At 44.0% G+C, this 26,311-nt stretch overlaps 2 protein-coding genes across 7 annotated transcripts in view; one reads left to right on the top strand and one right to left on the bottom strand.

Moving 5' to 3' along the window:
- SUPT3H (SPT3 homolog, SAGA and STAGA complex component) overlaps positions 1-26,311 on the top strand; it is a 2,245,889-nt gene that overhangs the window by 2,883 nt on the left and 2,216,695 nt on the right. For all 5 annotated transcript variants that reach the window (XM_085610529.1, XM_085610533.1, XM_085610532.1 and 2 more), the window contains exon 2: positions 6,592-6,692. In XM_085610529.1, the coding sequence (XP_085466655.1) occupies positions 6,592-6,692 (101 nt within the window). The remainder of the gene's footprint in view (positions 1-6,591; positions 6,693-26,311) is intronic.
- RUNX2 (RUNX family transcription factor 2) overlaps positions 1-26,311 on the bottom strand; it is a 305,508-nt gene that overhangs the window by 235,584 nt on the left and 43,613 nt on the right. The gene's annotated exons all lie outside the window — the stretch shown is intronic.

Genomic DNA, 26,311 nt, shown 5'->3' with positions numbered 1-26,311 from the left:
GAAGCTTTTTTTCTTTGAGACAAAAGTGTTGAGCAGAACGAACCAGGATGTGTTGCCTGTCAAACTGCATCCTCCCTGGGGACAGGTTCACACTTTGTATCTTTCCTTTGGAAGACAAAAAAATGTATAGCTCCCACAAAGGTCTTGTTGCTGGAAAAGTGCCTCCTGATCTCTCCTGTAACATTCGGGGAAAGCTTCTAGGTTCAAAGTCTCCCTCCAGCTCAGGATCCAGTCCATTGTGGGCAGCGTGGCCTTCTTCATGTTAGGGGGGGTCTTATGCCTAATGTATGCTGTTAGCAGCAGTAACCACTTGACCCATAGAGCTCAATCCAAGTCGGAGTCCTTGTGTATTTTTTTTCTACAATAGCTAGGCAGAGTTTTTTTCCTGCATGATATTTATTCCAAGGTTCAGGAATTTTCTGAGGTGGTGGTGAGATGTCAGTCTTATGCTGTGCACTAGCCAGTGATTGGACAATTTCCTGAGAGTAATCCTGGCTACTTTCCTACTAAAACCCAACCTTCTTTTTCAGTGCTCCTTTTCTCAGTTTACTGCAAATATTCTTAGCGTCGCTCATTTAAGATGACTCTATTCTTGCACTTGCCCAGAAACCTGTTCTCCCTTCTAGCCACTCCGATACTCTCAGGAAACTGATATTTCCTCCTTCAAGGAGCACTGTCAAAGTCTAGTGTAGCTCTGGACATGAATGATTTCAGTTCCTGATATCCCATTTGGGATCTTCAGTTCAAGAGGATTAGCTAATAATTCTGTCTTTGAGTTACCATCTGTTCCTGTCTCCATTCCCAGGTGACATCCCTGCTAAGTAGTCACAGTTGACAACACTCTAACCTTCCTGCTCTCTGCAGTAAGCCTGCTGTCCTTCAGGAAGCCAGTCATTACCGCTTATAGTACAGTTTTTAAATGCTGCTTTTCACTCAACTTATCAGAAATTGTTCATAATTTAACTAGATGTTTAATAACTGGCTATAACTTTGGATGGAGGGTTGGTATTTTCCCAGGGGAAGTTACAGAAATTAGGCTTTAATTTGCAACTAATGCTGTTCATGTAAAAGATAATTTTACCAACAGCAGCAATCATTTTTTGCAACTTTTCGTTGTTGGGGTCATACATTTCCTAAATGGCCGGTGTTATCTGTCTTTCCCCTTAGTGTCCCTCTTCATTCTATTTACTCTTTGTGAGCCCACACATTCAGCTTTGTGGGAGTATTTTACTTCATTCCCCTTCATTCACCTTGACTCGTATATGGTCCTCTTTCACTTGTGTGTTTCGTCTTTCATTACCTCAAGCCTATCTCTTCACTTAAGCGTGTTTATGTTCTTCCACTCCCATATGGTTGATGCACCTCCATTCACCCTGGCTTGTTGGTGCCATCTTGTGTACCTGACATTTGTATGAACCTTTATTTACTAACTCTGTGGACTGCGCCTTTTACCTGAGCATGTGCGCCTGATCCATTCATTAAGGCTGAAAATGTTTCCCTCGCTCTCTTCTTTCAGGCATGGTGTATCAATCTACATTAATCAGACCCTGATTATTTTGTTCTGGTCTCTTATTTGACATTCACTGGTGTCTTTCCTTTTAACCAGCAGAGCACAGCACTATCCTTTCTGTGCGTGTCTATTGTCTTTCATTTGTGAAAGGGGTTGGTTGATAGGTGCATGTGCTTTTCTAGTAGACCTCTTGACATGCGCATAGTGAAATGGTAGTGGAGAGGTGATTGTGTATTAGAATTTAAATAGTTGGCTTTTTGCTAGATCCTTTCAGGTGAAGTTTGACACCCTACCATTTAACATCCATAACTTATTCTGAGTGTATGGTGATTAAAAATGGATGGATGGAGAGGCATGTGCATAATCTTGCTGCCTTCTATCCTTCAGGCAAGCCACCACCTGCCTTAGGTGAAAAAAGTTAATTGTTTTTTTTAGATGTCTAGACTTAAGCTGGAAACATGTCCTGCTCGGCCAAGCCAGAAATTCCCACTTTATAAATGTGCTCTCCTCTGTTCACCTTAACTTTTAAACAAAGCTGTTTTCCATCAGGGCCGATACAAATGCTTCATGGATGCCTAGATTCCACCCAGGGAGGGCTGCTTCTGCAAAGATGGTGGCATGAAGGACCGTCTTGAGTGAAGCTCACCTCAGACTTCATAAAGCATGCAAAACAGTTCAATGGGAAGGGAGCATCCTGTAGCCTTCAGTTGAACACTGTTTCCCAGAGAACTAAAATGGGGTGCAGGTTGAATTACATCACAGTTGTGTGGGCCTCAAAATGCTAGATGCCATCCTTCTTTCAAATTCATATTGTGGTAGTGGTTGACTGTTTACGATTCAAGGGACTGATAGCTTTCCAGCGTTGTCCCTAATAGGGCATACATTTCCCCCCACTGAGCTTGGAACTCTTACTTCAGCTGGACACGAAGGAGACTCTGTGTACCAACCAACAGAGATGTGTGATTAGGGACAGAACGCTTGCCTTAAGGTCTTTTAGGGGTTGGACTACACCTTGTATTCTGTAAGAACTCTACTGCTATGACCAGAGCAAAAGAGAGCTCAACTGCCCAGTGAGAAAAAAAGAACTGATGATGACTAAGAGGTCCTAAAGAATGCCCAACTGACTATGGTCTGTTTGAAGGATGCTTCAAGGAGCCTAGCCATACTGAAGCCACAATGACCTTGCTGCTGATTTGTCACAGTCCACCAGGAAGCTACTGAATAAACAAAATAACCGCTGAGGACTCGCTGAGAAAGACGTTCTGGGACTTCTAGTTGAGGTTGACCTCCATTGGATCGAACCACAGGGGTGCTTTCATTTCCTCTTTCCAGCCTCAGAGGAATAACGTGGATTACACTGATCACAACAAGGCTTGGATTAGTGCCCAGATGGCTGGAGTTGGTCACCCTAATACCGTAACTGAGTGGTCTCTTTTAATACTTCTAATTCTGAGGTTATTCGTAATGAAAGATATGAGATAAAAACCTCCGGAAATTGGCAAACCTTGTGATCGTCTTCCCTATTAAAGTGGATGTCCCTTTGATTTAGCTCTAAATTCTCCTGCACAAAAATTCTTCTGCATTGACTGCAATATCAGTTAGTTCGCCATCTGCTCTTCTACAGTCTACAATAGTCAACCCCTTCCCTCCAGATGTTGCATGCCTTTTAATTGGGCATCAAGACATGTCAAACTTCCCCTTTCGTCGTGAGAGGAACATAGGGACCACTGTTTCAGTTTTGATGATGTTATGGACTTAAATGGTTAGGTGGAGCCTTCCAGACAGCACAACTGTCTGGTTGAAGAAAAAAAACTATTTTCAACTTACCAAGACTTTACAGTGTGCTAAAAGCCTGTCTATTATTTCTGTGAGGTTGGCTTTATTGTCCCACTCATTTTCTTGCTTCGTTCTCGATGGCTTTCCTTTTCAATTCTTGTTCCTCCCCTGAAGCATATTCGCTTTACTTGTGGCCTTCCAACACTCTCTTTTCACGAACTACTGTTTTTTCACTTTGCTTAAGCACTCTTTGAGAGTGCATGTGTTTTCCAGTTGTCTCCCTATTGTGCTTCTACCCCCATGCTCCTTGTTGCGCTTTCTCGACCTTGAGCTTCTTTACCTCCCCCTATGCTCCGTTTCTCTTGCTCGCTTGAGTGCATCTCCTCTCTCCCTGTGCTGCTGTCCATCATGTGCTGCTTTTCCCATCCGTATCGCTTCCTGCCCCAACTTCTTCTCCGTTGCCCCCTCTACCCTGCAATCCTATTAAAACATTTTTTTAAATGGTCCTTTATTTTAAAATGTATTTACTGATCCGTTTTGGATCATTATATATTAAAAAAAAAAAAAGGCACTCTAGTCATTTTGGAAGCGCGCATGTGTGGTCATGCATGCACACACAAAATGACGCAGCTGCATCATTGTGCTTTTTTTTTTCTACCTATGTATCTTTTATTCATGCTGTAAGGTGTATGCACAAAAAGCATTGACAGAGCAAGTAGGTCTGAAAGGCGAGCCCAAATGACTTTGCCATTGCTTGTTTTTTAAATGTTGTGCTGGCTGACCTAAGAAGGTCGTCCAGTCTTACACCCTGTCCCGTCAAGAAAGTAGGATGGATGTAAGAGAAACGTTGATAAACTGTAATTCCCAGTCCCGTCATGTGCCCTATTGACTGCCTGAAGTAAATAAACACTGCTGGAGATACTTTGGCTGTTAAAAACTCTCTCTCCTCCACTGATTATCACTGGCAACAGAGCCACGTTTTTATTTTTTTTATTTAGCACTTGGTGTGTAAAATGTTATAACATGTTTGGTATCCTTATTTAGTTCCAAATGTTCTAGGGCCTTCTAATTGCCCTATTTTTAACATCCGAGACCCATCCGGTCATTGGAATATACCATGGCCCAAAAAATGTGAGGACAAGGATGAAAATATTTTTTATTTCAGAAACTTGGATTTCCAGCCCAGATTTGCAAAGACATCGGTAAAATCCTTATCAGCAGTCTCACTGTAGAGATTAAACGTGAGGTGATTGAGACAGTGTTACACTTTGCAAAAACACTTTGTCACCTTCAGCTACAACCGGGGGTGAATGACAGGAGTTAAATACATTTTGAGGGTATAGAAGATAAGGGGCACTTGCAAAATTGATGAGGATGTAGGGTAAGATGTTATCTATCTCTGTGCAGAAAAGATTGTTTTTAAATGTTAATGCAATTACACTTAAGCAAATGTATGTTTACATTTATACCGTGAATACCTGCACGTGCGTAACCAGGTAAATATGCATGGAAAAAATAACTGCAAAGTTTTTCCTGGAGTACTTTTGTAAACCCTTGTGAAATTAAAAAACATTTTAAAAACTAAATCTGCACCATGTGAGAGAGTAATGCTGCAGGTGCAGAGTTGCAATTTTGTGACTGAATCAGACCGTATTTGCAGGACAAAATACATGAATAATTCATTTTGATTCTGTTGATGCCTATAATCATTTCCACGTTGCAACTAGAGATTTCAGGAGAGCACGTCATTAGTTTTTCACACAACTCAAAAGTCCACAACTGAAACCAGTAGATTTCTAACTAGAATTCGCACTAGGGGTAGGTTGGCTCAGTTGTAGATTTCCACTGCATCTTGCAGGTATGTTTTTGTAGCAGTGCAGTGTGCCATGTGCTTGCAGTATAAGTCTATGATAAACCAAATAAATATATTTGGTTACAATCAGTATTTCGCCAAATGGCCTAATTGAAACCTTTGGAATTGCTATATTCAATGTGGCTTCTTCACAAAGGCACTTTGGATTACATAAAGCAGCTCTCTAGCACTTTCAATGTGCTCTTTAAATGCCTGCCTTTGTGAATTTCCCCCGAAATATCTAAAATGAGAATATTCATATCCACTAAGTTCAAATAGAACGGGCTGTGCCATCTTTGCACTTATGCTAACAGAGAGTTGAACCTTTCTGACTGATTCACAAGGCATGCAAGAGTACGTTAAATAGTACTCCTGTAGTACTACTGCCAGTACTCATAAATGCAGTGCCTGATTAAACACTGTGGCAACCCCTAGGCAGTCAAAAATGATTTCCTAATACATTTTTACTTATATCAACCAACAATTTTTATAAACCAATGTTATTATACAAAACTAAACATTAACGATTATTAATGTTGTTAAACTTTTATTCTAATAAACCATCAAAACTTTAAATATTAATTCTCCTCAATTTGTTTGTGGTGAAATCTTTCAGGATATCTTGGTACTCTACCTTTTGCAAGACGTCGTATTCAGTGGTAATTTTCTTTCAGGATCAAATCAATATTATTTTGATCCGTTGTCGCGGGGTTCCTAAAAGGAGTGGGGCCCATAGGCTGGTGCCTACTTTGCCTATTTGGTAATCCAGGACTGCATAAATGCTTTTCTGAATCGGCCCCTGTATATCTTAAACAAGGACAGGTCCTGCCATGTATTTCCAAATTAGATATAAGGATGCATAGGGCAGATCCTATGTAAATATGTTGTTTGTATATATTAAGGTGCAGTTTGGGGATATCCAGACTGGTTGCAACTGAGAAGATGCACAGTTTTATTTTATAACTTGTCTGAATCCTGCTGTGTCTCTGTTCGTGGTCTGGGAGTATTTGTGTGGGAATGATGTTCGATGAGGATTTTGCGTAAAGCTTGGTAAATGTGGTGCAAAGAGGTGCTTGCCTTTGGCCCCGAATAATGCACACAATTGTAACTCCATCATGAAAATGAATAGTAAAAAAGATTCACTGCTACTATGATATATACTTTTGCCAAGTGGTCAGGTGTTAAGGCATGCAAACTCAATTCGACCATTTAAAAAAGGAATAAATGAATTTAAACATACAGAAATTGAATCATTGCAGTTAACTGCAACTATTTAACTGCACCAAATATGTCTTGTCAAGTAATAGACACTGTGGAAAAGGCTTGTATAGCATCAAGAAGTCAGGATGTATGATGCCACTAAGTGCCTTATATAGTGATTTCATGCCTCAGGATTACAACTATATGTCACAGTCTAAAATGTGTTTAAACGCCCTCTTTCTTTTCCCAAAAGAGCCTTGTTGAAGACATGTCGGTGTCAGCCGGTGCTACCCCGGGCACTGGAAGAGGGGCAGGGAAGCAGACCAGCTTTGCCCCGGAGTTGCAAAGCATGATGTAAGTGTTCGTCTGAGTTTGGGTTTCTGATTCACAAATGGCACTGTCTGGTGCTTATGAACAGCTCTGTGTTTGATATTGCTGTCCGTGTCTTTTCAACTGTTGACACAGAAATGATGCATACATTTCCGTAAAAGACAAAAAAATGATTTGTATATTTTTTAAGTACACCAGTGCTTTCAACCCACCTGAAAATCCCACAAATTACATTACATTTTACTTCAGTGGTGTTGTTGCGGATGAGTACTCTTCACGCTGTATTCCCAGGGCACAGATTTGCATATGAAATTTGCCCATATTTATGTCACAAGGAACTTTGTTTCTTGTGGATATGATGCCTAGATAGCGGATGTTTGTCTTTTCCAGTTAGTCTCTGTAGTAATAACCTTGACTTTTGTGATTACTCACTGGTCAGGAGGCACCTACGTAGAGTAAGCTACAGGGAGGACTACATTGTATTGCTGCTTTCACAAGAAAATGGTTTAGGGACGTTTCCTCTTGGCCATTTTGAGGAGAACACTTGACACAACAATTCCAACAGAATGATGTGGAGTTATGACGCCCGCCTCAGATGGTTAGCAACAATGGGCAGGTGACTTGAAGCTCAGAGAACTGTTATACAGCAGGGCACAAGGAGCTGGGGCCAGCAACTTGGATCAGGGGAAAACACTCAAAAAAGACAGGAGAATGATGGGTCAGTGTCTGAGAGAAGTGTGGAACATTCGTGTGAAAAAGACCAGGACACTGATGGGGAGCCTAGGGCATTAACTGAAAATGGAATGTGCTGGGAATGGGGGTGTGATATTGTATTTTACTCACTGAAGTATACCCCTGTCAAGGCCATCAAGTTTGTCTATTGGTCTGGTAAGTGGCTATGCTAATTGTTGTCAATGGTTTGCAGAGAATGGGTGTACGGTCTGGACTATGGTAGAGCGAGTGAATGGCACGCATGACCTTTAGAGGGGTTCTCCATAAGTGTTGTGGCAAACTTGTGATTTCACTTCAGCATGAAACCAAGCAAAGAGATGTAAGAGTCACAAGTTGGTATTGTGATGTAGGGCAGGGTTTAAAGCATATTGACCCGTGTGCCTCTGTTGCTGTGCACACATGCAACATTTCAACAGCTTTGGTGTTAAAGTTGTCAAACCAGCCACATTTCAGTGACTATGATCTGAGGAAATTAGCAAGTCAATTCGCCAAAATAAAGTAATGGAATGATTGGTAAGATAATTCTTTGATATAATCATGACTAATAAGCGATGTACTGAAAAAGGGACTTGGTAAACATTGATATTTACAAAGAAAGACACAATGTTGTTATCACAGGTGGTTTTCATACTATTAATAGGGGTGGTTATTCCGGAAACGATTCTGTTCCAATGGGTTTGTGGGCACTAATTTTCTTTTTCTGACTTTAAATAGAAATCCTTGATGCATAATAGACAAATGTTCTACCTATCTCTCTACCGGAATTACAAAGTTGAAGATTGTTAGTCGACATTTATCCATTTGTGATCAAATTTAGTCGTTTTATTAGGAAAGGTTTAGCGGTTTGATAATCGATGCCTATGAAACATTACCAGAGTCTAAAGTCCGGAAGTCATTCAGAAAATTTGGTGTGATATGGATAGGACTGACAAAAGATTAAAGAGAAACTGACCTAGTGGCATGCGACCTGTCTAGGTAGAGTAATGGGATGTTTCTCCAGCATTTCATTGTGATAAAATTGCTCACTGAGGGTGGTGTTGATATTCAGTCCCGTTTGTGATTTTGATTACTTTCGTTTCATCTATGTTAGTATTTTTTAACCAAATTGCAGTGACTTAAAAGTTTTCCCATAGCATTTATGAACACTGTAAGTCTTGATGGACCAATCAAACTTCGATTATAATAGTAACTGCATGCATAGTAGTCACATTATTGAAGTTTGTGGCTACATGCCCAAAATTGTTTGTTTTATTTATTTTATTTGGTGAGTTTCATATAGCGCTGGCTAGACCCGGAGGTATCAGATCGCTTTACATAAGGAACAGCGAGTTGCAAGGTACAATAATTTAACATTAGTTACACAGGGATAACAAAGTAAATGGCAAATCATAAGGGGCAGAGAAGGTAAAGGGGGACAAGAAAAGGAGTCTGAGAGAGGAGAGAAGCGAACCTGATGGGGAGTTGGAGTTAAGGCAGTCCAGCAAAAAAGAGAAAACGATTGTGCACCTAACCTTTATTTAGGGGGCAACGGGAGTTATCTGCCAGCCAAGTTACAGATACTGATTCATAAATTCAGGCATGGAAGACATTTGTGCCTGAATGGAACATAAAACTGCAGAAAATTTGACAGGTGGAAATGTTGTAAATATATGCACAATGTCAGAATTGTATGAGTTTACACAAACTTCCAGTGTGTTTCCCACACAGAATGTATACACAAATGTATTCCAACAAAAGCTACCCAGACACCCTAATATTTGCAAATGCATGATCAGTAGAACTTATAGTAAACATGGAAATCTTCAGTTTTCAAATATTTCCGATTATCACCCTGGAACTTATTTTATATTCTCAGAGAAGCCTAAATCTACCTGAGACCTAAGCATTAGCTAACTATTCATAAGCGTAAACATATATATTTTTTGTATTTAACCAAAATTAAAAAACTATTGAATGCCTGTCTGTGCCCCAGCATTTAACACAATCATTATCACAGTTTGGTTATGTTCTGTTTGCAGTTTTTGAGACCAGAATTTTTCCAATTCAGATGTTATGAAAGCAACTTCTCTTCACAAGTGTCAGGCAACAATAAAAATGTCAAGAAAACTCTGGTGATTAATGAGCCTGCTGGGGACCAATCGAGTTTTGGCTAGTGGAAGTTTTGACTCCTAAGGTAGCGTTGAGGGTTAATATGCCTGCTGCAAAGTACCTGTACCATGCAGATCACAGAAGTGCATATAATGTAAATAGTTCAGTGGGTTACTGCTTTTGTCGCAGAGATCCCTTTATTAATTTATGAATAAAAATTCTAATATAGATCAGTGAGCTATTAACTGTCATCAAAGAGCTGCGTGGAAACTGCAAGGTATTGGTTAAAGTGTTGATTACTCCCCCAGCCTTTCAGTATCCTAAGGGTTAATTTCGATAGAAATCAATTCTTATTAGTATTATCAGTTTATTCTGAGTTTGTGCTTCTTCAGATCAAGCACTCTTAAACTATACCCGGTGTGAATGACATGTGGCTCCTATACCTTGTAACATTTCCTATATACTGATTATCACACGTGTGATTCATTGTGTGTGATGTAAAGTGCTACGACATCCTACACTGGTATGAGTAGCTCTATAAAAACAAAACAAAAGCATGTGACGGTGGTTATGGAAACTTGAGGGCCACTGCTAAAGGGCGGTAAGGGAGAGAAATCATGGAGAAGGAGGTCATTAGGGGGCGCCAACAAACCTAGTCGCACCAGGCACCACCAGCACTAAAGCCGGCCCGGTTAATACTGTGACTACTGTTTATCTTGTCTTCTTACCCTCTGGTGGTCTTCTTGGCAAAACCTAAACAGAAATTACAAAAAAAAAATCACATCTGCTACAGGTGTAGGGTGCTGTGTATCCTACAAGTGAGTCTGGGCCTTGCACGTAAACAGCTGTTGGAAGCCACAGTGCAGGCACGCTGCGCTGTTCCCTCAAAACCAGCTCTCCAAATATGAGCCCTCTTGGCAGCAGTTTGAAAGGCAAGGCCTGTTGATTTGCTGACACTTCAAGAGGTTTAGACATCGGTAATATATCCTGCCATTTTCTGACAGCCTTACTGTCAGTCAGTCCGGCCCTCTACTCTTCCATCTTGAGTTCTGCTGTGACACGCTGTGTCGGTTGGTTTCCTGGGGCAGATGGAGCCAGTTACACAATTATTGTCCGTCCTCCGCTCTCTGAGAGTAATTCGTTCTGAAGCATGGTTATACCTGGAGTGTGATGCATGAAACGGTAGAGGTTTTAGCAGCCACTTACACGCTGACATATGTGCCCCTTTACCATGAAGATGGCCGCCGCAGCACGCGGGAGCCCTGCGTTTGATTACACGTTTAAAGGCTGTCAGGCCTAATCACATTTCGTTCCTGTCAATGCGTACCCTCCATTTCGCGTCTGCAGAGGTTTATTTTCTCAGAGGCAGCGGCAGACAACAATCTGTAGAGAGGGACGTCGAGGCGAGAGGAAGGGCTGCCGACTTGCAGCGGGCCACACACAAGCACACTTGCAAAAAATCCCGGCGCGCCCCCTGACGGGAGCACCGCTCCTTTTTGATCTGCTTCGGCCCTACGGCCGCAATTAGGTATCGGGTCTTGTAAACATTTAGAGTGGCTCGTGCTTACAGGAGCTTTCCTTTGACATGGACATCCGGAAGCAATCTGTTCGTGCTCAACGTGCTTCCGTCCGGAGCACGGCGCTTGGTGGCACTGAAGCTTCCGGGTGTGGCAGCTTCAAACTCCTGCAGATGCTATAACTGGTCACCTTCTCACTCTGTTTGATATTTCGTGTGAGGCCTTGCTTCACTGATCCACATCCTCCGAAAATATGGTATTACATGTCCCTGTTGCGTGCAAACGCTGGCATAGAAAATTCATTATTATCAATAAAACTATTCCTACTCTTGCAAAAGGCATTACGGTACGTCATTGGTGGCTTTATAGACCATGGTGCTTCTGTTAGTGCTGATAATTGTATTTATTTAAGCATCAGTGTTATACAGGCCTGTCTGGCACTGCAAGGTGGGCAGTTTGAAAGGGGCAGTGTGTGGATTCGTTTTGTTGTCCTGCAGGCCGTGACGAGAACCCCCCAAAAAACGGGCCTACACATTATCTCTTTCAAGCCAGCCCATCTGGCAGTGCCCAACCGGCCAGTCCAACACTCACTGGCATCTCTAGAAGTGTTTTTTGGAGTCGGGGCACGCATGAGGCCACAGATAAAACTGGCGGGGACACTTGCAACGTGCAATCTGAAGATGGTGCACTTGTGTGTAAAGGGTACAGTGGTCTTCGGAGGGTCTCAATCACTCTATTCTCCTCTTCACACCACTTTCTTATGTAGTATTGGTTAGACACTTGCGCCCTCTTTCTCTTAATATATTTCTGAAACCCACCATCTGCATCTATTTCTTCTTCAACACCATCTTTTCACTCTTTTTTTGTACATAACTTTTTTGTATCTTCTTCGCTTCACCACCCCATGCAAAATACCCACTCACTTGTAAGCACTGTATTTTCTTCATCTTTCATCTAGTCCGTATTTCAGCAGCTGTGTACAGCCTTCACATACTTTGCAGAGAACCACAATTACAGTAGGCCCACCTGGCTATTGCTGTGTGCACTCTGCAGAGAGGTCAAGGATTGGATGAGCATGTAGTCTGAATCCATTTATGAACCACTGACGGGCACTATGAGAAATGTGCACAGCCTTCAGCCTGAAATCCACAGCTCTCAATTGCGGCCTGTTATAAGCACCCACCAACAAACTGAACTCGCACAGCTACATAGAAGTGATTCTTTTCACAGTAAGCACCATACATACTAATAAATTGAATGAGAAAACCACAGCAACACAACATTCTGGAAAAAAACTACACTTAGGGTACGCAAGAGTAAGTAAAACATGAGATCTTAACAGGAACAGCATTGCTGTTCCCAGACTGGGAAGGCAGTGTTTGTTTTTGCTAGCTGCGTATGTATTTCTGTGATAGGGCACGGGGCGGGGATGTTAAAGACGGAACACTGCCCACACCTGCCTCCCTACACCCAGCAACACCACGGAATAACAGAATTTGGAATTGCAGAACATCCTGCTCCCCGCGGAAAATCTGTGGATCTGAAAAGTGTGTTGTCTTTTCCTGAATAATAGTAGAGTTAATGGAAGAGAAAACGTGTGTTGCCAGTGAAGAAGCAGGTGGGTGTGGGCACTGAGAATGCTGGAGCAATGACACAAAGTAGTAGCCTTGTAGATATTTGGATGCCTTTCCAACGACTTGAACACTCAAGTTTAGTGGTACAAATGGTGTAAGCAATTGTGCTACATTGAGCATCTCCTTCCAGGTTACAAAAGACACTGTTCCCAGTCCTGAACTTTTGTGTGATCACCTACTGCATGCTGGATGATGTAGTCTCGTATTGCTTCCATTGAACTAATTAGACTAAGCCACCTGAAAACAATGATTTGTAGGTGAAATGTTTTGGAGAAGAGAAAGTATCCCTAATGACTTGAAGTGAGCTCTCATCCTAAATTGTGCAAACAGAGTGTAGAAGTCAGTGGCATAACATACTTCACTGGGGCCTGTTGCAGAATGTGGTGAGGGGCACCCGAGACTCCTATTTTCACAAATATTATAGAGGGGGCCTGAATGGTGGGGGCCTTCCCTTCTCCCCAGGAGACTGTGTTATTTTCTGTGGGAAGTGCCTCAGGCATGCCCATATTTTCCAGAGGCATAGGAGAAGAATTTTCTCTGTGTGATAAAATATTTCCACATAGCCAAAAAAGAAGACTAAGTAAACTGTGCTAATTTCCATTTCTGCCATATTTATTCCTGCGGAATACTTGCAGTCCTCAGAGTTTGTTGATTTAAATCTCTGTCATGCGCGATCTACTCTACTGGGCTTTATGAATTATAAGAAATACGGAATAATGTTTTAATTTAGGGTAGAAACATGCACTGTAGATTTCTGCATTTTTGTGTGAATTTGGCATCTCATGTTGGGAGCTTTGACGAAGGTGCTCTTTAGAAAAGGTGGGTTTTGAGTGTTTTCCTGAATTCCAGCACAGAGGCAGGTGTTCTGATTTGGAAGGGTGTTGTTCCACAGTGTGGGGGGCATGCACTGTGACTGAGACCTCGTTTTCTAAACTTGAAGAACACATTTGATTTTCCTCCTCAGTCTCTGGATCCGATGATGTGCTGCGCAGAATATACGCTAATGCAGTGTCATCTGTCGCAAACGGATCAGATTTGTAAAGGAATGTGCGATTGTCGTTGCGAAGGCTTTACCTGGCACTGGTTGTGCAATAGGCATGAGCCCAGCTCTGTTCCCTGCGGCCATTAGGGCACCAGCCCTTCATTTTTTGCTTCTGTTCGATTGATTGCACATGCAGCAGCCACTGCATACACAGTGACAGAAAACTGCTGTGTGTGGCTGCAAATAGCAGTACCGCATGAAAAAAAGCACATTCCATCCAGCAGGCAGAGTTTAAATCTGTCTAGGAATCTTTTCCCAGAAGCGTGCCTATGTAATTTGGGGCATGGCTTAAACATGTCAACTAAACATTTGCGCTTCCCATTGTGTGCTGCCCAACTGGTGTTTTGGTGCCTCTCTGAGCTTTCTGGTATTGCATCCAGACACATCACACAACTGATGTACACTTACAACAAGGCAGGACTATTGGCTTTGCAGTGGTTGGCAGCTTTTTAAGCTAAATGAGTAACAATAATGATGTAGATGATATTGAAAAATTGTTAATTTTAAAAATCTGAAACTGAGAATTAAGCATTACTAAGATAGTGATATTCAGAGTGTCTCTGTGATTTCTGTTCTCCCCTTCACACCACTTTCCTGCAGTCTACATTAGACACTTAACCAGTTTTTCTCCCTACATCTTTCTTAAATCCACTCTCTGCATGTCTCGCGCCCAGTGGTCGAAGTGGGCGGGATCGGCAGGGCACGGCGTGCCCCTACTTCTTTAATTCCAAGGATTGCGTTCCCCAACTTTTTTATTTTGAAAATGCGCAATATACTCCAGATCGTGACTAAATCTGATCTCTATCGAATACGATGTGCGAGGTTGATAGGAGGTGTGTTTAATGTTGTGGTGGGCCTCCGTCTATACGTGCATAATAATATACTAATTCGTGAGTGTTCGCCACTGAGTCCCTATTGGAACTCTAGCTGTAGGTGATACGAGCACCATGCACTCGACGTATAAGTCGGTTTGCCCTCCGAGTCCTTACCGGAACTCTAGCCGTGGGTGATACGAGCACTACGAACTCGTCTTAGGGGTCGGTTTGGCCGCAACACGCTACCCGTAAGGAGCAACTACTCACGAATTAGTATATTATTATGCACGTATAGACGGAGGCCCACCACAACATTAAACACACCTCCTATCAACCTCGCACATCGTATTCGATAGAGATCAGATTTAGTCACGATCTGGAGTATATATATTTTTAAAAAACCTGTACAAGTATTTGCCATTCCACCGCGGCAGTCCTTGTCATATCGTGTTATTTCACAGCCATGGATTTCCATGCTTATCACCGCCATTTCTGGATACCAACCGCTATCACAGTGTACTAGACGACTTAGCCCACAGCACTTCACATGACAGCCCTTTATGAGGAGTGAGCCGATTGGCACAAAGTAGCTTATCAACCACCTTGAGCAAACACATCTCACGCTCTTGATAGAGATAGAGTATTTCACTCACATGTTGTATAGCATGATATTTTGCGATGCTTATATCTTTGCCACAGTGGGACCGTTCCAGTGGTCCGGTTGCTACTCCTTTACCTATGAAGCTCTGAACCCCTCATTCTGAGGTAAGATTTGTATTCCGAATATTGGTTGTTCTATTCTATTGGTAATTTTAAGGAGAATTGAGTTTTGTATCACTGCTTGAGATCACTTAGTTGTGTTTTATATGTACTAGTTATAACTTCTTTTATTGTCCTCTCTCTAACGAGTTCGTTATTTTGAGTAGAATTGATGGTCCTTTGAAGGAGATAATTGAAACCTCAATATGACGTTTGGACCCTTTACTTTTGATTAAGCTACGAATGGGTGGCTTATGCTTGTCCTCTATATATTTTTTGTCTCCCTCTGTTTAGGCGGAGCCATTTATTCTGTACCATACGTAGGTCCAGCTTTTATGTGGTTGACCTCTAATACCCCGTTATGAGAAACTGAGGTATACGTACTTATTATTGGTCCCACGGTCCTGAAGAAGTGTCGCTCGAACTTGAGCATCTGTGACACGAAACATGTTGACCCCTGTCAACTATAGGCTACCCTGATACCTTGAATCACCTAAGTAGCCTCCCTGGTTTTACCTAGTCCCAGCCCTACCTAACCTTATTAAAACTACCGAGGGGCCAGGGCCTATTTTAATCTTTTTTGAATCCCCACATTCTTAGGAGCTATTACCCTCCACAATCATTCACATGGTCTTCACACAAAACGGCGTACTCAGATCAAAAGATCTCCGATAAAGATGCCACCAGGCCCGTCGGACATTGCAGCGCCGGTCCGACGAGGAGCACGCCCAATGATGAAGCATGACACCCTAACAGGTGTGTGAGGGCAACAAGATCTGAATTTGAACTTTCCCTTCTCAGATCAGAGTAATCACTACTATTTTTTCCTAATTGGCCATTTAGAGGAACTGCTCTTACCTGTCTTTTCCTCTTGTCTTTTTAAACCATGCTGCTTACGTTTTTTAAGGATGTAAGCAATGGACATTCAATGGGTCCCTTCTGGGCCCTGTAGTCATGTCCTTGACTTTTCAGGCAAAAGCGCTCACTGATTTCTGAATAGTGAGGGTAAAAGCGTTAAGGTAACCATGTTGTTCCTGCTTACTTTTCACATGGTTTGCTAAATTTTGCATTCCCTATGAGTGCCTGCTTTTTCCAAGATGATGTTACTTTTTTTTGTAGGTCGCAAATTGCTCTTGTCTAGTGCGCAATTTAAATTGAACCGCATCCAGGTGTTTATAGCCGGCAACAATTGGGTTGTAGTTGAAGGCAGTGTGAGTTTCTCTCAGTGGGGTAGTATGGTGTTCAGTGGGGGAGAGGATGTGGCACTATGGCCAGAGCTGCTTAATTTGGAACTGGGGGACCAGGTTCAGCCTTCATGACCAGTCCACCAGACCACTCTCCTGAGGGAGCACATTCCTATGCTAGACCTTAGAAGGCTGCGCTAGACCTTAGAGGCCCTGGTGTCTTAGCACCAGCAGGTGGACCCTAGCATGACAAGTGTAGGTTAACCTTCAAGGCTTGTCCACCACAATCCATATTGAAATTCACCTCCAGTCTTGCGGGCAGGCCTATGAAGCAGCACACCCTAGAACAACAGTGACTCTGTCACTGAGGTCATAGGACCCTTGAGAAGGACCAGCTCTAGGGTGGTGCAAACGGTGTGACCGCACCGGGTGCTGACTTTGGGTGGAGGCATTATGTTTGCAAGTATATTATGATTAAAAGCGCTTGCTGCCTCCTTCCTGGCCTCCAGCAATTTTCGGCAACAATAAAAATGTCACGATGACTCTGGTGATTAATGTTCTTCCTAGAGAGAGATTGGAATTTTGTCTAGTGGAAGTTTTGACTCATGGAAAGGTAACTCAGAGGGTTAACGTGCCTGCTGCAAAGAACATGTACCATGCAGATCACAAAGTGCACATAATGTAAATAGGTCATTGGGCTACTGCTTTTGTCAGAGAGATCCTTTTGTTACTTGCAGTTTATAAGTTAAAATCCTAACATAGAACAGTGAGCTATTAACTGTCATCTAAGAGCTGCACACAAACTGCAAGGTATAAATTAGTGTTATGTTTTTTCTCCCAGTCTTTGATTATCCTAATGTTGGAAAAAGTGTTCTATTGGACAGAAATCAAAGCTGATTATTAAAGAGAAACCCCAACCATGGTATTAAATTCTGAGTTTGTGTTTCTCCAGACCAATCACTATTAAACTATACGGCCTACTAGTATGGGTGTCATGTGACTCCTACACCTTGTAGTCCTTCGTCTTATGTAACATTTTCTATACAGTGATTTGCATACATATTGATTGTCTCTGTGTAATGTGTGTGTGATGTAAAGTGCTCTTACACCCTACAATGGTATGAGTGGCGCTGTAAATCAAATTAAATGCATCTGAGAGAGAGTGTGGTTATGGTGACTTGAAGGGCACTGTTAAAGGGTGGTAGTGAGGGAATCCATGGCAGAGGTGGTCATTGGGGGGGGGGGCACTAAAAACATTAATGCACAGGGCACCACTTGTGCTAAGGCCACAAACTTCACAGTCCCTCTGCTTCATTCACAAGCACTTTTAACATGTGCTGCCTGCTGTGGGGCCACTGGAATTAATTATGCAGCAAAGGAGAACAAATTGATGCTGCAGTGTTGACTAAATTATGCATTCAAAAAAGGCTGCAGCGTAATGCAGTATATTTTCTGATATTGAATTATTTTACATGTGTACACATGCTAACAGTCTCTGGAAAGATTTTGCCTTATTAGTACCAGTATAACATACAACGGCAGCAGTTAGAAAGGTGATCAGTCAAAATTACAATAGGCCATCCACTCGGCAGCAATACACGTCACATTTTTTATTAACTTTTGATACGTTTGAGCTACAAACAATTTATTAGTTTAAATGGTCAGATCATGCAGCAGATCTTGCATTACGAGGCAAATATGGCAGAGCCATAATTACATAGAAAACATTTGCAAACTAGGATATTTTGCCGTTCATGTTTGAACTGCTGTTGTGGAAAAAGGGAGAAGTGCTGATGACAGAAACTCCATGGCTCAGAGACAAATTGCTTGTGCTTCCACATTTTATCGTATTTGGAACATTCTGTGATTAGAAGCATATCCCACTTTGTGAATGTATTTTAGTGGTGTCAATAACTCATTATAACCTTAAATAATCATGTGTATCCATTGGTTGATTAAACTGGGCGGTGAAATGCCAAATAGATATTAAATTTGGGTTTGTTTGTATATTCTGGCCACACCTCTGGCTCCGCCCACTGATCCAATCCTTGGGTTATTCCCGCCCTCTGATTCTCCGCCCACATTTCCTCTACTTTTTTCCCCCCACTTCGACCACTGCTCTCGCCTCACCTCTTTCATCTACCGCATCCGATTTTCAGTTTCTCCTGCATGCACTTCCTCGCATCTCCTTCACTTCACCGCCCCCAAACACACATCGCGCCCACTCACCTGAAAGCACTTTTTAAAAAAAACTTTCGCCTTTTTAGGTCTCGCCTGAGCCAGTGCTTTAGCGCTGCTCTGGCGAGAGCTTTAGTAAACGGGGGATTTGGAAGTGCAAACTAGTGATTTTCAGGCCACCAAATACAGTGCATGTGCGCAGGGCGTGCGCACCATTTGGCAGCCTGCGTGATCATTTCGCGGCCGCTTTGATGTTCTCAGTGAGCCGCGCAGCCACTGAGAATATCAAAGCGGCTGCGAAAGTGCACACCATTTGCAAGCCTGCGTGCCTCTCTCCCCTTAGAGGACGCGACGTGCCCTACCCCCCTCCCTTATCCCACTTCCTACTTGTTTATTTAAGCCCGTCACTGTGCCCTTCCACACAAACACTGAATTTCCCTGTTTGTAGAGAGGCCCCAACACATGCTGCGTAACTTTCATATCCAGCTCTCTTTTCTTATTAACAGCATCAACTACGTGCTCAGGGAATTCTGGATTTACAAACACAGTAACTTTAACAGCTGTCTTGTAGCATATATAACGTGTAAATAGAAATGCGTGATTTGCAATATGCCAACAAATTGTAGGTTCTTATCAGCATCGCCAGAGCCTGGCATCAGCGTTTAAAGGATTGTGTTTCCCATCGCATGTGCTGGCTCGAGACAAATCATGTCCATCACAGAGTGAAATATTTTGAATGTTACACACTTCCTTAAATACGTCAGCTGCATACCTCCATTTAGTCTCCCTCTTTTGTGTGTTAAATGTATTTCCCCTTAATTTAAACTTGCGATCAGTGGCCACTTGTCTGCGCCTAAGAGATTTTTGCGCCCATTGCTTGTTAACAGCATCAACTACGTGCTTGGGGAATTCTGAATTTACAAACACAGTAACGTTAACAGCTGTCTTGTAGCATATATAACGTGTAAATAGAAATGCGTGATTTGCAATATGCCAACAAATTGTAGGTTCTTATCAGCATCGCCAGAGCCTGGCATCGGCGTTTAAAGGATTGTGTTTCCCATCGCATGTGCTGGCTCGAGACAAACCATGTCCATCACAGAGTGAAATATTTTGAGTGGTGCACACTTCCTTAAATACGTCCGCTGCATACCTCCATTTAGTCTCCGTCTTTTGTGTGTAAAATGTATTGCCCCTTAATTTAAACTTGCGATCAGTGGCCACTTGTTTGCGCCTAAGAGATTTTTGCGCCCATTGCTTGTAATAAAACAGTTGCGATATTTCAGAGCTTTAATTCTAAACTAAGCCGTTGTGGCGATATTTCTGAACCTTAATTATAAAGTAAACGGTTGTAACCCTGAAATATTATTTGCTTCTCGTAATTTGTTCCCTGGATCTAATAATTTAACTCAACGAATGCAAATGTTACAGATGGAAAAGGACACACTAAAGATAGATAAAGCAGAACAAACCATATAACCCCTGACCTCCATCTTAAGGTTTTCCATTTTCTCATGTGCATGGCTACATAACTCAAGACCCTTTCAGTGTTGTTAGTGATGAGTCATAATAAAGCTGTGCAATTATTTCAAATAAACCAGTGCTTAAATTTTTCTTCAGCTCCTAATCAGCTACTGCAGGGTAGGTGTTAGATCAGACATTCGACGGAGAAACTAACAAAGTCCCTTTTAGTGTAGTCATGTAAGTTACCTGTCATCAATCTTGGCGCTGACAAGTGGCAGGAAACCGGGCAAATGTGGATATATATTACGCGGAGAAATCAAGAAACACAAATAGTTGTTCAGTTTTACACCGTAGACATATTACGCGTGAGACCATGTTTTGCTAGCAAGCAATGCTGCACTTGTTTGTTCAGCATTTTACATTAACCCAAATTTGGAATAAACTGGTTTTCTGATCCAGGCTGGTGATGTCGGGTGACAATGTCACCAGTGCGTACGTACATTTCAATTTGCACCAGTTCTGCATGTTACATATTATAATTCTAAAAGCACTGCATCTTTATGTCTCTATCCCTTCACATGCTGAAGTTCGTTAGGTGGGGAGTCAAGGCAATCTAGTTAAGATTTCCTGACAGGAGGTATGAACACATGTTGAACCTTACCCCAACACTCTTACATCAGCATTCCCACAAACATTTCAGTTTTATTTTCTGGAATGCTTTAAAAGCAGTTTGCTGAAACTGTCTGTATTACTTTCAAGAGAACGACGACCCACCACCACCAGCAACAGGCCGCCCACAGAAGCTGGAACAAGATCACAGCAGACCAGCTCGCCACCTCCCTGAGTCAGCACCCCCCTGCCAGCTCAGCGAACCCCAGCCAGGCCGCCGACAACCTCACGAAGTGGATCAGCAACTGCGCGGACGAACTCGCCCCTCTGAGGACCCCGCCTAGCAGACCCGGCAGCAAGAAGGCCCCATGGTTCACCGACGAACTCAAGAGCTCCAAGAAGAACTGCCGAGCCCTCGAGAAAGTCTGGAGAAGGGAACCGACACCGGACAACAGGACCTCCTACAAACTGGCCACCCGGAAACACCACCAGCTGATCCGCGCCGCCAAGAAAACAGCATTTAAGGACCGGTTGGACAACAACGCACACAACTACAAGGAACTCTTTAACATCGTGAAAGAACTTTCCAACCCCAGCGCAGGAAACAACGACATCACCCCATCGCAAGACCTCTGCAACTCCCTCGCTTCATACTTCCACAACAAGATCACGGACATACACAGCAGCTTCAACAACCAACCAACGCACACCGCGACCGAACAACCACCCCCCACCACCATCCTTCACGCCTGGACCCCGATCAGCACCGAAGACACCATCCGCACAATGAACTCCATCCACTCCGGATCACCGACCGACCCTTGCCCTCACCACGTCTTCAACAAGGCCGACGCTGTCATCGCACCCCACCTGCGAGACATCATCAACACATCCTTCGACACCACCATCTTCCCGGAGAGCTGGAAGCACGCCGAACTCAGCGCTCTACTCAAGAAACCAACAGCGGACCCCACCGACCTCAAGAATTACCGCCCCATCTCGCTTCTCCCGTTTCCAGCCAAAGTCATCGAGAAGACCGTCAACAAGCAGATGGCCGCCTTCCTCGAGACGAACGGATCCCTCGACCCCTCACAGTCCGGCTTCCGAGCCAACCACAGCACCGAGACCGCCCTCATCGCCGCCACCGATGACATCCGAGCCCTGATGGACAATGGAGAAACAGCGGCCCTCATCCTCCTGGACCTCTCCGCGGCATTCGACACTGTCTGCCACCGCACCCTAGTACAGCGCCTCAGCAACGTCGGAATCCAGGACAAGGCGCTGGAATGGATCATCTCCTTCCTCGACGGAAGAACACAGAGAGTCCGCCTACCACCGCACAAGTCAGAGGCCTCCGAAGTCATCTGCGGCGTCCCCCAAGGATCATCTCTGAGTCCCACCCTCTTCAACGTCTACATGAGCCCCCTCGCGGCCATCGTACGCAAACACAACCTCAGCATAATCTCCTACGCCGACGACACCCAGCTGATCCTCTCCCTGACCAACAACCCCGCCGCCGCCAGAGCCAACCTGCACGACGGGATGAAAGAGGTAGCCGAGTGGATGACGATCAGCCGCCTGAAACTGAACTCGGACAAGACGGAGATCCTCATCCTGGGCTCCTCACCCTCCGCCTGGGACGACTCCTGGTGGCCTCCCGCCCTGGGCACCGCACCCAAACCGACAGACCACGCACGCAACCTGGGCTTCGTCCTGGACTCCTCCCTCTCCATGACCAGGCAAGTTAACAAAGTCTCCTCGACATGCTTCAACATCCTACGCATGCTACGGAAGATCTTCTGGTGGATCCCCACCGAGACCAGGAAGACCGTCACCCAGGCCCTCGTCACCAGCCGTCTGGACTACGGCAACGCCCTCTACGCCGGTACCACCGCCAAGCTCCAGAAGAGACTCCAGCGGATCCAGAACGCCTCAGCCAGACTCATCCTCGACATCCCACGAACCAGCCACATCTCCGGACCTCTGAGAGACCTTCACTGGCTCCCCGTCAACAAAAGAATCACCTTCCGCCTCCTCACCCACGCACACAAAGCTCTACACGACCGTGGCCCGAGTTACCTCAACAGCCGAGTCAACTTCTACGCCCCCAAACGCCACCTCCGCTCAGCCAACCACGCCCTCGCCGCCGTCCCCCGCATCCGAAGAGCTACTACAGGAGGAAGGTCCTTCTCCTACCTGGCCGCCAAGACCTGGAACTCCCTCCCCCCCGACCTGCGCCTGACCCAAGACCACCTCTCCTTCAGGAAGAAGCTGAAGACCTGGCTGTTCGAGCAGTAGCGGCACCCCCCCCCCCCCCAGCGCCTTGAGACCCTACGGGTATGTAGCGCGCTCTACAAGTGTCATTGATTGATTGATTGATTGCACAGTGGAACGTTAAAAGACACAGGCAATTAGATCTGACATCCGTGGTCTGGTATTTCCCCAAATATTTTGCCTTTATACTGCCTGTTTTGGTGAATTCGTTCTTTGTTGGCTTTAGGACTGTGCACACTTTACCAATTCTAACCACTACTAAATTAGTGGAGAGGAGAGGATGTGGTCCGTCGGCTAGACTGCCGACTTTGGTGCTGGAAACCAGGGTTCGAGCCTCGGGGTCGAGTCCACATCCTGTGATTCTGGGCAAATCACTTAATCTCCCCGTGCCTGAATGTGTAACGTAACCGGTGCTCATGTAAAACGCGCCAATACCTTGGGGTCGAGTTCGCGCTATATAAAATCTGCACAAAAAAAAAAATTGCTTGTGTTCTCTCCTTCAAACATGGTAACATTGCCTTACACCTAATTAGCAGATTTAATTTACTTGTAAGTCCCTAGAAAAGTGGTACTACCTTTACTCATGATCTGCAGTACTCATTGTGCCACCCACTAAAATGGATATCACTCAGGCCTGCTACTGCAGCCTTCAGAGCAGTTTTAACTGCCATTTCAACCGGGAAAAATAAACCCTTTGCCAGCCTTAGACCTGTCCTTTTTAATGAATATTAGTCACCCTAAGGTAGGCGCTATAGGCACATAGGGCATTGTGCATAGTATTTAACATGCATTTGCAATGCAATAGGTTTCGCATTAACGAGAGTTTGAGCTATTGGCACTGTAGATGACAATGCCTTTTATTTGTGTTTTCAAACCTGCATGTGGTGTGTAAACACGCACTTTGTACTTATAGTGGTTGCCTGCTAGACGCACTCTTTTCTGCCAGCCTTGCTTCTCATAAGCAAGGACTGTAAGTACAAAGTGTGTGTTTACGCCCCGCTTGCAGCTTTTCAAAACATATAAATAAAAAGCACTATCAACTACAATGCCAATAGCTCAAACTCTCTCAAATGGGAGACCTATTGCATTGCAAATGCTTGTTTTTATATGTGGACAACTGAGGTCCTCCTTCACACACATTTGCGTAGAATTGCGATTGCAACTGGTTCATGAGAGCACTGCTCTGCAGACGAGCCAGGTATTGGATCGCAGTCTATTCTGAACGTCTTTTTTGGCGCACTGTGACCAACGCGTCCTGCCTTCGGCCTCCGCTGCAGAGCTCTCGATGGTGGCTGTTTATAAACACCTAAACTCGGTTCAGATCCGGTCAACATATGCACTATACAAGAGTAACATGCTGCACAAAGAAAACTTAAGAAAAATACCATCCTGGCAAAAGCAACATCTCTTAAAGAATGCAAGATCAGAACGAGAAATGTAACCGGGACCCATATGGCTGACCTGGATTACCTGAACGGTTTTTACATTCATTGTTTAGAAATCGATGTGTTCTGGCGGTATAGTTAAGAACCTGAATATAGGGTCCGTTATGGATCCGTTTCAATGTCCATTTTTCAATCCTGCCTGCGCAGAGACCCGGAGGGACCCAGCCCACTTAAAGCCCTGCTTGATGTATTTGTCTTGCAGGGTTGACCTTGGTGAGTAGGGCTCGCTGTCATTGTATGGTGGTGGCACTGGCGCAGGAGATGTAGGAAGTTCAAATGTCAAAAGCACATGTGAGTGTAAGGTCCCAGATGTCTCCCTCCCCGCCATATGGGACACGGAGTCCGTTCTGGTTCAACCCTGTTGAAGTGACGGGCGGGCCTACATTTCTTGGTTACAGTGCTCCTGGAAGGAAATCCTGGACTGAAATAAAAAGCTTGGATGGATGTTCTTGGCTAGCTGAAGAAGTGCAGGTACTAACGATTTAGAGTACCTGTGTGCTTCTGAGAAGTGCCGGTACTCTCCCTTAAATGTAGTGAAATGGTACAGAGAAGGGCAGGTACTCTCTCTTTCAAGTTAAAGAATTGCAGGTACTTAACCGGACAAGTTAATTTGACAGCTCCACGAAGCAGAGTAGAATCTTACATTCATGTGGCGAAGTTTGACGTGATAAAATGAGGAGCGGGATAGCGTTTCCACATGTCCACCTTCTTCTGTTCAGTGCCAAATCTTGGATAGAACGCGAACCCACATTTTATTGAATCGTTTTTAACGTGGGTTCATGGCTTGCAAGTATGCGAACTACAGCTCCGAGAACGATGCGCCTGCTGCGGCGATAGCTCTCTGTAGACATTGGCGCAATACAGTGACGTAAAAGATTACTAACTCGTGGCTCCTCCAGGGACAACCAGACGTCACTTGTTCGAGCTGTGACCACGCCGGGAGCAACAGTCGAGTGACACATGGGCCCCAAAACGATTTACACCTTCGTGTCAGCTAAAACACACCATGGGGAATGAAGCTAAACTTGTCTGTCGCTGCGTACGGTGCTAAAAGACATTTATAAGCTCCTTGTGGCTGTGCCATATGTGGGGCTACATGTGCTGTACAGGAATGTCAGATATGTGTGTATGAATTACACGACCAGTGACCCCTTACATAGGACGGAACACAACCAGATCTGTTCTTGCTTCATACATGTTAATTATTACTTAGTGGAGTCTTTTTAGCAACCTTTGAATAAATAACGATAGAGTAAGGTATTATGTTCTTGGATTACATTGTGTGCCCTATAGGTTAGATACCACTGTTTACAGGGCGTGCAGAACTCGCTACTAATTTACAATAATATTACCGGGACCGCCAGGTTACACCCGTATCACTACAAACGCACCAATCCAGAGTTTCCTTAACATAAAATACACATCTTTGAGCTAGACATTACACTTAACCATATGCAGAAGTCACGTTAACCCTCTATATATGATGCTTCATCCGTATGACCACAGATTACAGTCACATACATTTCTCCTGTCGGTGCATTAACCACCGATGCTGGTGTTGACACGGGATACACACAAGGTCTCCGCAGCACGTGCATTAACTCTTTAAGCTATCTCAAATTACAGTCGGTTAGCGAACAATTAAAGTAAACGAGCTTAACTAACACGTCCTCCTTCTTCGGACTTTTTGTGGGGGTAGTGTTTGTGGAAATTATGAATACACGCAGGCGGAGCATATGGCGACTGTCATTGGCTCTGCTCCTCGTGACGCAGCCTATCATAACTTCGCCCCTGCCTGGGCCTCACAGTTTGGTCTCCCGGACTATGTTTTCTTAATTCCAAGATTCCAAACACAAGATGGTAGTCGCCGGCTGGCACGGTCTGCGGACAGTGTCTGCCCAC

This window comes from Triturus cristatus, chromosome 6, assembly GCF_964204655.1.
Source record: "Triturus cristatus chromosome 6, aTriCri1.1, whole genome shotgun sequence".
Classification (NCBI taxonomy): Eukaryota; Metazoa; Chordata; class Amphibia; order Caudata; family Salamandridae; genus Triturus; species Triturus cristatus.
Note: the sequence above shows the minus strand (reverse complement) of the source record. Positions and strands in the feature narration are given on the sequence as shown.